The sequence below is a fragment of the Pyrus communis genome, chromosome 6 (genome assembly GCF_041283825.1).
Source record: "Pyrus communis isolate YQ-2024b chromosome 6, ASM4128382v1, whole genome shotgun sequence".
In the NCBI taxonomy this organism is placed as follows: Eukaryota; Viridiplantae; Streptophyta; class Magnoliopsida; order Rosales; family Rosaceae; genus Pyrus; species Pyrus communis.
Genome location: NC_142570.1, coordinates 2,872,418 through 2,885,455, shown reverse-complemented (window position 1 = coordinate 2,885,455; position 13,038 = coordinate 2,872,418). Strand labels below are relative to the sequence as shown.

Sequence of the window (13,038 nt, the reverse complement as noted above, 5' to 3'; positions counted from 1 at the left end):
AGAATCCTCACAAAGAGAATCCGGATTCATAATTTCAAGTTGAAAACTTACACAATCATAAAGTGAATCGTCCGTATAAATGGTGGTCCTTAATCCATACGGTTCATGAACCTAAAGTTATTTTAATGTACGTAGGATCGTTAAATTTGTTTTCCCCTTTGCATGCAAACGTAATGCAATTATTGCCATCCACGAAAAATAAGCTTTCAAATTAAGCATCAAATTTTCTGCCCTCTCCTGGATGCCCCCGACCATAAGTCTTTTTTTTTTTTTTCATTATGAGATTCATACTCTCAACACATCTCTTACATGTGGCAAATTTTTAAGCCTAATATGTGGACAACCTGCTTTGATACTATGACGAAAGTTGATATTCCACCATAAAATCAATAGGCAATATGAGGAGTAACCCAATTACGTATAAGCAATGCAATTTCCCTTCTTTTTCCGATGTAAGTTTCATACTCTCAACAACTATATATGGCCTTATACCACAAAGGCATGCATGCATTTTTAATTTATTTCACCTTTTATATATATGTTCTAGTTTCGACTCACTGAAGTCTCAGGACTGACCCTGAAATATGCATGTACATGCTATAATAAGGCCTTACACAGTGTTGGGGCTTATTTAAGAAGGCTTTGTTCTAGACAGAAAACATCCCAAAGGAGAAGTAGATCCTCGGGAATACTTTGTTGTTCCTCTAGCAGCTCCAAAGTGTTGGGTCGATCTTATGTTGAAATGCTCCCAGCGGTTCAGTTCTTCTGGTTGTTGTTGGCGCTTCCTAAGACTTTTGAGGTGGTGAGTTAATGTCAAAAAGGGCTTGGCATAAGAGCTTGAAGTGTGGGAGCCAAAGATCCACAAGTTTATTAAACCGTCTCCAAACAAGGGCTAGGCCAAAGGGCTCGTGGGCCGCACTAGACAAAAAAAGGCGAAAGGGCCAACCGGTCGGCCTAAACCAGCCAGCTAGCTGGCCCTGGGCGGGGTTGAAATTCAAATTTGCAACTGCTAGCTGCTGACATCAGCTAGCCCTTTTTTTTTTTTTTTTTTTTTTTATCAAAATTTGTTTTAAAAATTGTAAATATATATATATATATATATATATATATATTTTCCATATAACTTCTTAAACCATTAAACATTACATAACATTAAGTAACATGAAACAACATTAAACAATATTAAACAACGTTAAATAACATTAAACAACATAAAAATTATACAACATAAAAATAAAACATTTAACAACATAAAACTTAAACAACATTTTTAAAAACATTTAACAACAGAAAACTTAAACACCTACTTCATGCTTATTTTGGCCCAAAGATGTGCAACAAGATCCTGTCGTAGGTACTTGCTTGTGGCACGAGAATGAATTATTCTATAGCACCTCATGTACTCATTTAAAGAGATACTACCAGTTCTTGGATTGAAAGGCAAATTAGGCCTATCATATATTTTTGCACGAGCGCTTCTTGACTTATTTGGACCATATTGGTCGTCATCGAAGTCTCCATCAATATACCTATCTCGCTCATCCTCCATAATCATGTTGTGTAATATGATGCAAGACATCATGATGGAGTCCAAATTTTCTCGACTCCACCCTATTGATGGTTCACTGATGATATTCCATCGTGCATGTAGAATACCGAAAGCTCTCTCAACATCTTTCTGATATGCCTCTTGGTGTAAGGTAAACAACTTTTTGGCATCATTCATAGGGTTTAGAATTGATTGGACAAGTGTTGCCCACTTTGGGTAGATGTCATCTGCCAAGTAATACCCCATATTGTACTGACGGTCGTTCATGTAGTAGTCAAGTTGAGGTGCTTTACCCTCTGTCAGGGTGTTGAAGAGGGGTGAACGCCCAAGAATTGTAATGTCATGTTGGGATCTAAGGACTCCAAAGAAAGCATGCCAGATCTATGTGTCATACGAGGTAACCGCCTCTAACACAACAGTTAGCTGTTGGCTTTCTCAACCTTCTGCATAAGCCTTCTTGCCATCTGGTGGGACAGTTCTTCCAATCCCAATGCATGCAGTCTAATGACCCTATCATGCCTGGAAACCCATGGTCCTCAGAATTATGAAGGAAACAATCCAGATCTTCTTGATTTGGCTCGCAGAGGTACTCATCTTTGTAAAGCTGAACAATTGTGTCACAGAATTCAACAAGATTATCAAGGCATGTAGACTTAGACATACTATAGGCTTCATCCATCAAATCAGTTGGGGAGCCATAGGCCATCATTCGAAATGCAACAGTAACCTTCTGATGAGGTGAGAAACCAGGACGGCCTGTTCTGTCCTGCTTCTGTCGAAAGTATGGATTGACCTGCTGGACATGATGAAGTAAACACTCGAAGACATGACCCCTCATCCAAAAGCGACGTCTAAAATCCTCTTATGTGTACACCAAGTTGGGGTTGAAGTAGTTATTCATCATATTGGCATGTGTCATCGCTCTATTTCATGGTTTGTAAGAGCAACCAGCAACAAAGCCACCCCATTGAGGTTGTTCCTGAGTTAGCTGACACACCATGGTTGTTGCTCTGTTTTGTGTGTTGTACCATGCTTCATCTTCTTCATCAGACTCCTCATCTTCTCATCTCATATGCATCCATTTTTCTTCTAATTTGGAATTGGATAAGGACCCTCAGTTGGAATTTGAAGAGAATCCAAAGTTGGAATTCATTGCAAACTTGAGTTGAAAGAGATTGAATTCAAAGGTGTGTGAATTATAACCCAATATCCACCCTATTTATAGCCAAAAAAAATTTCAAATCCAACGGCTAGCTAACGTCACACCCTTTTAACTACATGGCACTAAGCTGAATTCATTGCAAACATATATCGTGGCACATGAAAGGAGAATGTATATGTCTTAGGTGGATAAGCTGAATTAGGTTATTGTCATGGACAATGCACGCCTAAAAAGGTGTTGGAAATTATCTCATTTGCTTATCCGGTGTGAGATCACTCCAATTATGGCTTGGACTTTGGTGCTCCCAAATTGACCAAAGTCTCCATTATCGTAGAGTTTCTATGGGCCTTGTTGACCACCGTAACCTTCCACACCTCAACCCTTTTAGCAAGCCCTGAAACCACATGTCTTGGGTCATGTGAGCTTGATAGGTGTCGGGTTTAAACGAATGTGCTCGGCATGGCGTGATATATATCTTTGTTTGGCGTGACATGATAATTAATTAAAACTTGTGTAAAACTTTGCTTAACTACTAATTTTCAAATAAATTATGATATAACTGGAATTAGCATGAGGCCGTACAACTGTAAAAAACAATGGGCCCTTAATCCACTTGGCCCTTCCGTGAAATTTTTTAGCCTTAACACACAGTAGTTTGAGCGAGTGTGATATATACAAACAACATGAGTTTGATAATTATAACATTATTGCTAAACTAGCTTGAGCTCAATATATTGGCATCACACCTATGAATTTAATATATTGCACTCATGATCAGTACATTGGTATCACTTTCAAATTTTCTGCCTTATTATAAGAGTGTGATTTTTATATCAATCCAATATATTGGTATCACACTTTTTTTTTTTTTTTTGGGTATAATGTAAAAAGCGTAAGGGCACTGGTGGTAGGTTCACCATTTATAACTTTCTGACTGGAACGTAACCACTGTATCTATGATATTAAATCATAAAATGATGATGGAGATGTAGGTAGCTAGCTGCATTTTCCCTTTCTTCCTCCTCTGATGAAGAGTTCTAATACTATGACCAATACTTTTCAGTCGACCTTATGTTCGTATTAAATATAGATCGATTCCCCAGAATTAATCAGTCTCTCCGCAATGTTTCTGAGGCTAACAAATGCATTGAAGAAAGGAAATAATGACACAAAATCTTCTTTAACTTGTTGGTAGTTAGTTAATTAAGAATTTGATGAAGCATTGCGTGAAGAATATGTATGAGATAGTAGCATGTATAGAGACATATATTCATATTCTGGCCAAACGCCAAGGTCCCCAACCATTTCCAATTATGATGCGCAATAAGTCAAAGGCCATCATGACAGTAATAAATGAATGATAGTCCAGTGAAATTTATGGTGTATGGTAAAGAAATTCTATAATCATATATTGTTGTATACTTGCATGGATGGCTACTAGCAACTGAAAGCGTTTTGATGTGATGCATGCATGCATGGTTTTGTGTATATATATTTAGGGTTTAGGCAACAAGCAACAATCGTAATATGAATATATTTAGGGTCAACTACGGTTAAATTTTGGTTGGAATTGGCTAAATAATGTGCTTTGCTTTCTGCACTCCAGTTAATTTATTTTTGCGTAGATGTCCCGTCGTTTAATTGAACGAAAATAGGTTTGGTACCAGTTTCGTAGAATTTTGCAAAACCATTAAAAACGTATGTAACATGTTTGTGAAAATTGAATGCAATGGTTCAGTTTCTGCAAGATGTTTTCATGCTCGGTAAGAAAATAATGTAAATCATTTGAAATTGGTCTTATCATTTTTTAAGTCTCATAATCAACTCTAGGTCAATAAAATGAATATCTCTATTAATTAATGAAATCCTCTTTATCAACAAAAAAAAAAAGGTGAAAAAACTAATTAGTCTTCTATTACAAAAAAAAAAAAATGATTGGCAATAATGTAATTTCATAGATCCAAATTTTACTATTTTTTATTAAAGCATCACCTACAGGTGATGTTAAAATATCTCCAATATTTAAATAAATAAAAAAACCAAAAACAAAAACCTCCCACCCCCCCCATTCTCTCTCTCCCCCTTTTATTTTCTAAAAAAATATGCTTATACACACAAAGTGTGTAGGCAAATGATAGTAAATATAAAAGCTATTCAACCTATTCTTATCAAGTTTGTGCACCCAATTAGGAGAAAGTAGGGATGACAAGGGTTCGGTTTGGGGACTGAAATGCTATATTCATCTTCATAACCACGAAAACTAACCATATCCATAACCGTCAATTAACCATCGGGTAACGGATTCCCCATCGGTTAATGGTTATAACCATATCCAAAATCATAACCGGATATTATTCATGATTTTTCCCCATATCCAAAATATACCCGAATATTCATACCCAAATCCAATTCATTCGGACGGTTATCCACGGTTATCAGTTTTAACGGTTAGAATTGTCATCCTTAAAAGAAAGTCTTGAGTGATACTGTCGTATGGGGCACACACTCCTAAAGTTGTGGGATTAGAGAACATGTTACCATGCTACTGCATTCATGAAGAAAAACTTCTTTTCAATGGAGGTAATAAGTTCTTCTCTTTGTAAATCTCTTCACATTAAGTCATATAATTAAGAGAACATGGGTGTTTACCTCGGTGATATGGAAAGCTTATAAGCATTCATGGTACGGATTGAAAGGTGTTTTGAGTTACAGTGTATGAAAAAGGATTACATTTACCACAAGATCGAGAGACTCTGCAATGCATGCAAGATGCCCTAGTACAGTAATACTTGTAATATTATTTGATCTCTGGTCTCTCCATCAGGATTATTCAGGACTGGTACTTAAATATGCTTCTGGCCTGTTAAAAACTTAATATTGATAGTACTCCACAGCAGCTATTGTGATAGTCTGCTCTGATCTTTCCCCTATACTTCACTGTTGATTAAGAAGAGTTTCTTTGGCACTGAAACCTGGAGATTTGAGTTCTCTCATAATCATGATATATATGGTGCTGTGTCTGCGTGCTAGCTTAGCCAGTGTGAAGAAAATTGAGGTTTCAATATGGAGAGTAGCACAAAAGCTCTTATAAGCTTTTAAAAAGTTTCTCTTTTAACTGATGTGAGATTCTTTTACCTTCACATTCTTACACGCTTTGTCATGTGTGACAGATTTTCAAGCCAAATACATGGACAAAGTGAATTGGGTGACGTGGAGCATGTGTGGCCATTGGGCTTCACACGTGAGCCAGTCTGCTCTGATACCATGAAGAAAGTTGAGGTTCTATAAGACCAATTGGCAATATGGGGAGTACCCAACCTCTTATAATCCTTTGCAAGGTTTCTCATTTTACCGATATAAGACTATGTTACCTTCACATCTTTAGATAATGTACGTGACTAATAATGGTAATAATGGGGTAGCTAGAACTTGGAGTATGGGAAAAATCACAAGTACCATAACTCTCTGCTATGAGTTATCACCCAAAGTGGATCAGGAATTCATCATCAAAGTTACAGATTGTGGTTGCACTTTTGCCACTGTTACACTATTATACTATAGTCTCTCAACCATCAAATCAAAGTGGAAATTATTGTGGTAAACTAGAGCACGAACGTTTGATCAGACTTGGAGTTGAGTCGTAACAATATTGTACTTAAAGATGATGCATGGAAAAACTTGCAAACTTGGCCATGTTTGATACAGAGAAGTTATAGTTCACAATGCAATATGCATGCATGTTGACAAACTTCTCTTCTTATATACGCTGGCTAGCTTTTTAATTCATTTTTGGGACATAAAACTCTATCATGCATGATGGTCAACAAGTTAATTAGTTATCAGTTTTTGTTTAGTGATTGCTTTTAGTTAGGAAAAATGAAAACTAAAAATTACTTTTTAAGTTTTCAAAATTTGGAGTGAATAAATTTCATTTTTTTAAGAAAAAAGTTAAAAACAAAACTGAAATAGTTATTAGTATGATTATCAAAAGGCTCTTGGACAAAAAAAAAAAAAAAATTTAGCTTAATTATAATAATGGTCCCTGAAAACATTTACTTTAATGTGAAAGTGACCAACTATTCATATTCTAAAACCATCGATCTTAAACAGAAAATGCATGCATAATTGCGTATGAATCCATTTACTATTGAATTAATTTTTTTATACAATCAACCAACAGAAAAGGGATCCTCTTCGGATCCCTTTCACCAAATCCACCCAATCACTCAATTCGAACATTTAAAATTTGATCCAATTGCTAAAAACAGGGATCCTTTTAAAAGTTATAATGACTTTAGTAGTTTGATCAAATTTCAAGAGTCCAGATTGAGTGGATTTGATGAAAAAGATCTGAAAAGTATCCCCTTCCCAACCAACGTGGTATCATAACATTAATACGTATATTATATACTATATATATAAATTAAACGGAATTTTTACTTTATCATCTTCAAATTTATCAAAATTCGTTTTTTACTACACTTTTTTTTCGTCTTATTTTTATATTTAAAGTTACAATTTCTTGTCAAAATCATACTTTTCTTAGTCTTTTTGTTAAGTTCTCCATTAAACAATAACGTGACAGGTTTTTGACCCATCAAAAAGTTTAAAATTATCCAAAACTCATAAATCCTTTTTTATTACTTAAAAGAATCATAAATATTGGAATTTTTTTTAAAAAATTAAAATACAAAAAATAAAAAATATTTTCTCTGCCACTCCCATTATCTCATCCTCACTCGTGCAACCTCCTACACAACATTCCCACCGCCACCGGACTCTCCCCCACCCCATACCAACCTGACCCACTCCAACTCTACACCAACGCAACCGCAACCCCCTTATCCTTATCCCGGCGGGTACTCGTCCCACTTGTGTTTATCTTCCCGTCGAACATGTTCGTGTAGTCCTCTGTCGCGTTGTCCAAAACGTCATCGCTTGGCATTGTGTAGCTGAGTCTTGGTACGAATTGATTATAAATGAGAATTTGGTTTGGCGGTGAATTTGAGAATTGGAGTTACAATGACTTGTCGTAGGCGGTCTAGAATCGACTTTGACTTGGTGGACGCATGTTGGGGGCTTGAGCGCTGAGAGCAGATGTGCGATGCTCTGTCTCAAAAGTCCAATCTCAGCCCTTGTGGACGAGAAATTTTTAGTTGTGGTGAGAACACAAGTGATACACCACGTGTTTTAATAAGAATAGATGAAAATTTTATTTTTTAAGTTATTAACTTTTTAGCACACATATCCCACTATTTGTTTAGTCACACGTGATGTACCACCTCGTGTACCGGTCACACTTGTGGACAGCCTACGCCCCAGGTTAAACGCTCCCACTCGCCACTCCTCATAAGAGATGAGAGATTTTTCGGTGTGACCGTCACACGAGGTGGTACACCATGTGTTCCTATATAAATGGTGGAATATGTGTGTTAAAAAGTTAATAACTTAAAAATTAAAATTTTCCACCACTTACATAAAAACACGTGATGTACCATCCATGTTTCCATCACAACTAAAAATTTCTCATAAGAGACAAAGGAAGAGGGTGAGATTGTAGTATTGTACTGGTATTCGAAAAGTGCAGGCAAAGATTTTAATTTTTTTTTCCAATTTTGCAGGTTTTCGAAATATTTTTTGGTAAATAACTAATTGAGTTTATTTGTTGACTTCTTTGATTTTTTTTTTTTTTTAATTTTTATGTCACACCATCTGTTGATTCTAAAAACTACAAAACTTATGTGGCGCATAGGCCGAATAACTAATGAGCTAACTACGTCCTTCGGTTAATGCGGGACGTGCCAACTCGTCAGCCGATGAGTAAAATTTGTTGATATTGCGTTGAACGCGCTACTGACTTCTTGATCTTGCAACTGTGAGCGAGGAAGGAACACGTCTCGGCTTTCGGGTTCTCGAGCCTGAAGACAAGGCTGCTAGTTCTGTGAAGTTCATGAATCGTCAGCGCCGGGTTCGGTTTGAGTGATTATATTCGTAAGAGTATATGCACGTCGAACCAGTTCCAAACTATACGGACACAAGTACTCAAAAGAGATGTATGTCTTGATGGTAAATGTGGTTTGACCGTTAGAATGCCGAACTGTGAAATTCACTTGTGAGTATCCAATCATAAAATCACTCGGTGCTCAATGTGCCAAATGTAATAACTTGTAACACCTTACTTCGCCGAGAAGGCTAATAATATGACTTCTGCTAATAAGGATTCAGAAACCCTTCTCGACCGATACTTGGATAGGTAACCAGTCGAGCTCGATGCAGTGTTGTTTATCCAAACTGAAGGTGCTCATTGGTCGGCTGATTCTACAGCAACAATGCCCAAACTGAAGGTGCTCATTGGTCGGCTGATTCTACGGCAACAATGCTGTTTATCCAAACTAAAGGTGTGTTGGCGGAAAAAATAAAAAATAAAAAATCTCAAGATGTTTGAAAGATTTGCGCAGGGCAATTTGTGTGTTGAATTGGAGGGGCTTTAGTTGTTTGCCGTTTGGTATTTATAGAGATTTGCATGCCAAGTCGCGAAAACCCAATCCTAGTTGCACAGTGTCTCCGAGTCTTTATTGGTTGCTAACCTCACGTTTTTGTCAATCAAAACTTGCTGTCATCTTGCAACCTGATGCAATCTTGTTTTGATGTTTTGACTAAATTATTGGCATAATTCCAAGGATATCCAATGGTACTTTTATCTCATCATCATAACCTTTATCCACACATGCATAATAACCTTATGCCCATGTGCATGCATGATGACTCATTTACCAACTTAAACTCTTAAAAAGTAATTCTAATTGATAAAGTATAATCACCAATTCCTAGATAAGACCACGTGCACCAATCCCATCCATGAATTCCAAGTCAATTTGAACTGCACCACCTACTTCTATATCAGAAAATAGGACTTAAGTTTTGGTAATAATTAGCCACGCAGGAGACTGCATGCACTTGGAGTCTGATATGATGAGCCAATTCGAATGTCTCCACACAAGAAGACATATCACATCATCTTTTCCAAAACAATATATCAAAAATTAGGTTTTAACTATCCTAGTTAATATTAACAGATAATATTATGATTAAAATTATAATATTACTTCTCAATAATAACTAAAAATCATTTCAACCACCTTATCATCCAACGGTCTAATATCTGCTTATTCAACAGCCTCGATTGCTCGAGCCAATGGTGTAATTGTCGGCCCAAACACCATCATTTAATGGAAGACTTAATCGACAGACTAACAGAAATATGATTTTGGAAGAAACACGTACTTTAAATATGAATGTAAAACAACAAAAAATAAGTATAGTAAAGTGAGAATTTTGATAAACTTAAGAATAACAAAGTGTAAATTACCCATAAATTAATTATGGAAAAAGAAACTTTAAGCGTAGCTGCTGTCTGATATGATGTTTTCAACTAGACGTATGTGGGACACAAATAGGGATGGGCAATGGTTATGGTGGACGGGTAATCGCAGTTATTTACCTATAACCGTTTATACTCATACTCGCATAACTGTTTACCTGTTGGGTAATTGCCTAAACGATTATACTCATACCCATAACCTTTTATAAATGGTTAACCATACCCATAATTGCATACTCATTTAACCGTAACCATATACCCGTTTATCCTTACTCATTTATCTATTTTTTTAACCCATTTACCCCTTTTTGCGCCTATTTACATTTTTTTTTAACCATAACCATGTACAATTCCAATAATTGAAATAATAAAGACGAACGATAGTTTTAATCAATCAAGGAAATATAATATATTTGCTAATAATTGATTTTTTTAGTAACAAAATACCTCTCATTACTTGAGCAAGCATATTGCAAAGAAAATTCATGTATTTTCGACATATTTTTCTTCTATACCCAAGCAAGTATTCAATTATAACATTAAAAAAAAAAAAAAATCAGAACGGCTCTAACCATGGCCTAGTAAATATAGCAGTCCAAATATTAGTTCTCAGAGAAAGAAAGGATAGTTGGACAAATAGATCATAAATTCCACATTGGTGTTAAAAAAAATAAAAACGCATTTGTTCCCGATATAAATAGTCACGCAATGTTGCCATTCTAGGTCCCAACACAATAGTAACGCAATGTTACAGAAAAGGAAATTCTAGTTGCTGGCTAACTAGCTACCTCTCTAATCTTAACATCACCATTTCCACCAAGATATATACTAAATCCGTCAAGCTAGACAGATGAGAAAGTCTGGTTCCTGTGCAGCGTCAGGGATAAAGAGAGGTGCATGGACTCCTGAAGAGGACAGAAAGCTTTTAGCTTACATTCAACTACACGGCCATGGAAGCTGGCGTTCCTTGTCCCAGAAAGCTGGTATGTACTTGTGGGATGATTTTAGGGTTGTGGTTATTGCGAGTTGTACGGCCTGCAGACGTTTTTGATGTACCGTTATCTAACATCTAATGAATGTTGTTTCCTTAAAAGAGCCTAAATATCCTCCTCATCTTGCATGTAGTTAATTTGCTGATTATACCCTCAATTAACTTGGTCTTCTGTTTACATCCATACAGGTCTAAAAAGATGCGGGAAGAGCTGTAGGCTAAGGTGGATAAACTACCTCAGACCTGATATTAAGAGGGGAAATTTCAGTTTGCACGAAGACCAAACCATCATTCAACTCCACGCACTTCTTGGCAACAGGTAAAATATATTATTAACATTAATATTATTCTTAAACATTTACATACAATAACTTTGATTCAAGAGAGCCTTTTTATATTAAATATTTAGGGCATGCATGCATATTATCGTAGAACTTAATTTGTTGGTTTTCCTTTATTTTTGTTTTTTTTTGGTTCATTTTTCTTTTGTGATATCAATAAAACATACAAAACATTCTTGAAATAGTTACCTTCAGAAAATTAGAATGATAGTGAAAATGCTTATGTGCCTTGGTTTTCCTTCACTCTTATACTATATATCGTACTTCCATGCGAGCTAATCGTGGATGTATAAATATCCATGTATGATCTGTAGGTGGTCGGCCATAGCTACATACTTACCAAAAAGAACAGACAACGAGATCAAGAATTACTGGAACACACATCTGAAGAAAAGGTTGGCAAAGATAGGGTTAGACCCTGCAACCCATAAGCCCAAGGCTGCCATTCTTGGCTCTGCAAATGGCGACCCGAAAAACTTGTCAAATCTCAGCCACATTGCTCAGTGGGAAAGTGCCAGGATTCAAGCCGAAGCAAGATTTGTCAATGAATCCAAACCACGTATGCATGCATCTGCACCAGCGGCGTCGCTTTCCGATGAGCACCATCAGTTTGCTCCACCACTAGTTCCACAGTGCCTGGACATTCTACGAGCATCCGCATGGGAAAGCCTAATATCCATGTCAAAGTCATCGTCAAGATCGGCTGCCCTAATCGACGATACAAACGGCCAGGGTAATGTTTCATTCGGTGATCATCATCATGTTCATGATCATGGTGTTAATATGGACGGCCAAGATTATGGTCCTAATTTTGAGGCTCCAACATATATTCCAACATCTGACCAGCAATTATCAAGCCTGATGGGATATGATGATGCAACGCTCATGTCAGTACCCACTGGATCGATGGATATTTATGAACTTTTCGGTCAGTACTGTGGTAATGAATGCAGTGAATCATTGGTGGCACTCCACCACAATATCGGGTCTGAATTCGAGGATGCTTGGAATAGTTTGGAACAAATTATATAAGAAGCAGGTGACATTTCTGATGATTAATTCTCCACGGCACCACTTGCAAGAAATTGTAGAACTAGCTACTAAAGTTGGCGATGGTTTTATTAGGGTTTACGATGTAATATAAGTACTTATTGGAGAATTGAAGATCATCCAATTAATGATGCATTAATATTGATCACCAGCTTTATAATTGATGTATCTCTTCTACTCTAGTTTAACTAATAATATTATTATTTTCAGCCTCTTACCGCCAAGAAACAAAAAAGAGGGAATGGAAAAAGAACATGAAAATAAATATATAACAAAATACTTCGTTTGGACCTCTTCCTAATCTTAACAAATAAACATTTATTTACTTAAGGTTAGTTTTGTAAGGGTGATGGTAAATTAAAGAGTCTTACTATGCTTTTCCAGAAATTTTATGAATTTCATAATTAGTTTCTTATCTTCATTTAGAAGCTAGAGTTCTATTGTACATATATACATACTATTTTTAAGTGGTTGAAATTCATTTGTTAAGTTTCATTGTAATCTTTACTCTTGAGATAGAACGTCCAACCTTAAAATTTCTACACTACATATTTGCTATACATT

At 36.2% G+C, this 13,038-nt stretch overlaps 2 protein-coding genes across 2 annotated transcripts; one reads left to right on the top strand and one right to left on the bottom strand.

The window, feature by feature from the left end:
• Nucleotides 1–1,937: 1,937 nt before the first annotated feature.
• LOC137710216 (uncharacterized) lies at nucleotides 1,938–2,387 on the bottom strand. The gene has a single exon (XM_068449156.2). It carries the CDS (start codon nucleotides 2,385–2,387, stop codon nucleotides 1,938–1,940), a length of 450 nt encoding a protein of 149 aa, XP_068305257.2.
• Nucleotides 2,388–10,845: 8,458 nt separating this feature from the next.
• LOC137710217 (transcription factor MYB106-like) lies at nucleotides 10,846–12,656 on the top strand. Its single transcript, XM_068449157.2, has 3 exons — nucleotides 10,846–11,075; nucleotides 11,273–11,402; nucleotides 11,739–12,656. The coding sequence occupies exons 1-3, from the start codon at nucleotides 10,943–10,945 to the stop codon at nucleotides 12,454–12,456; spliced, it is 981 nt and encodes a 326-aa protein (XP_068305258.2). The 5' UTR covers nucleotides 10,846–10,942; the 3' UTR covers nucleotides 12,457–12,656.
• Nucleotides 12,657–13,038: the final 382 nt, after the last annotated feature.

Coding starts and splice junctions, on each gene's coding strand:
- LOC137710216 (XM_068449156.2), bottom strand. CDS start 2,387: ATGAGGGGTCATGTCTTCGAGTGTTTACTTCATCATGTCCAGCAGGTC.
- LOC137710217 (XM_068449157.2), top strand. CDS start 10,943: ATGAGAAAGTCTGGTTCCTGTGCAGCGTCAGGGATAAAGAGAGGTGCA. Junction 11,076..11,272: donor TTCCTTGTCCCAGAAAGCTG/GTATGTACTTGT, acceptor ACATCCATACAG/GTCTAAAAAGATGCGGGAAG. Junction 11,403..11,738: donor CACGCACTTCTTGGCAACAG/GTAAAATATATT, acceptor TATGATCTGTAG/GTGGTCGGCCATAGCTACAT.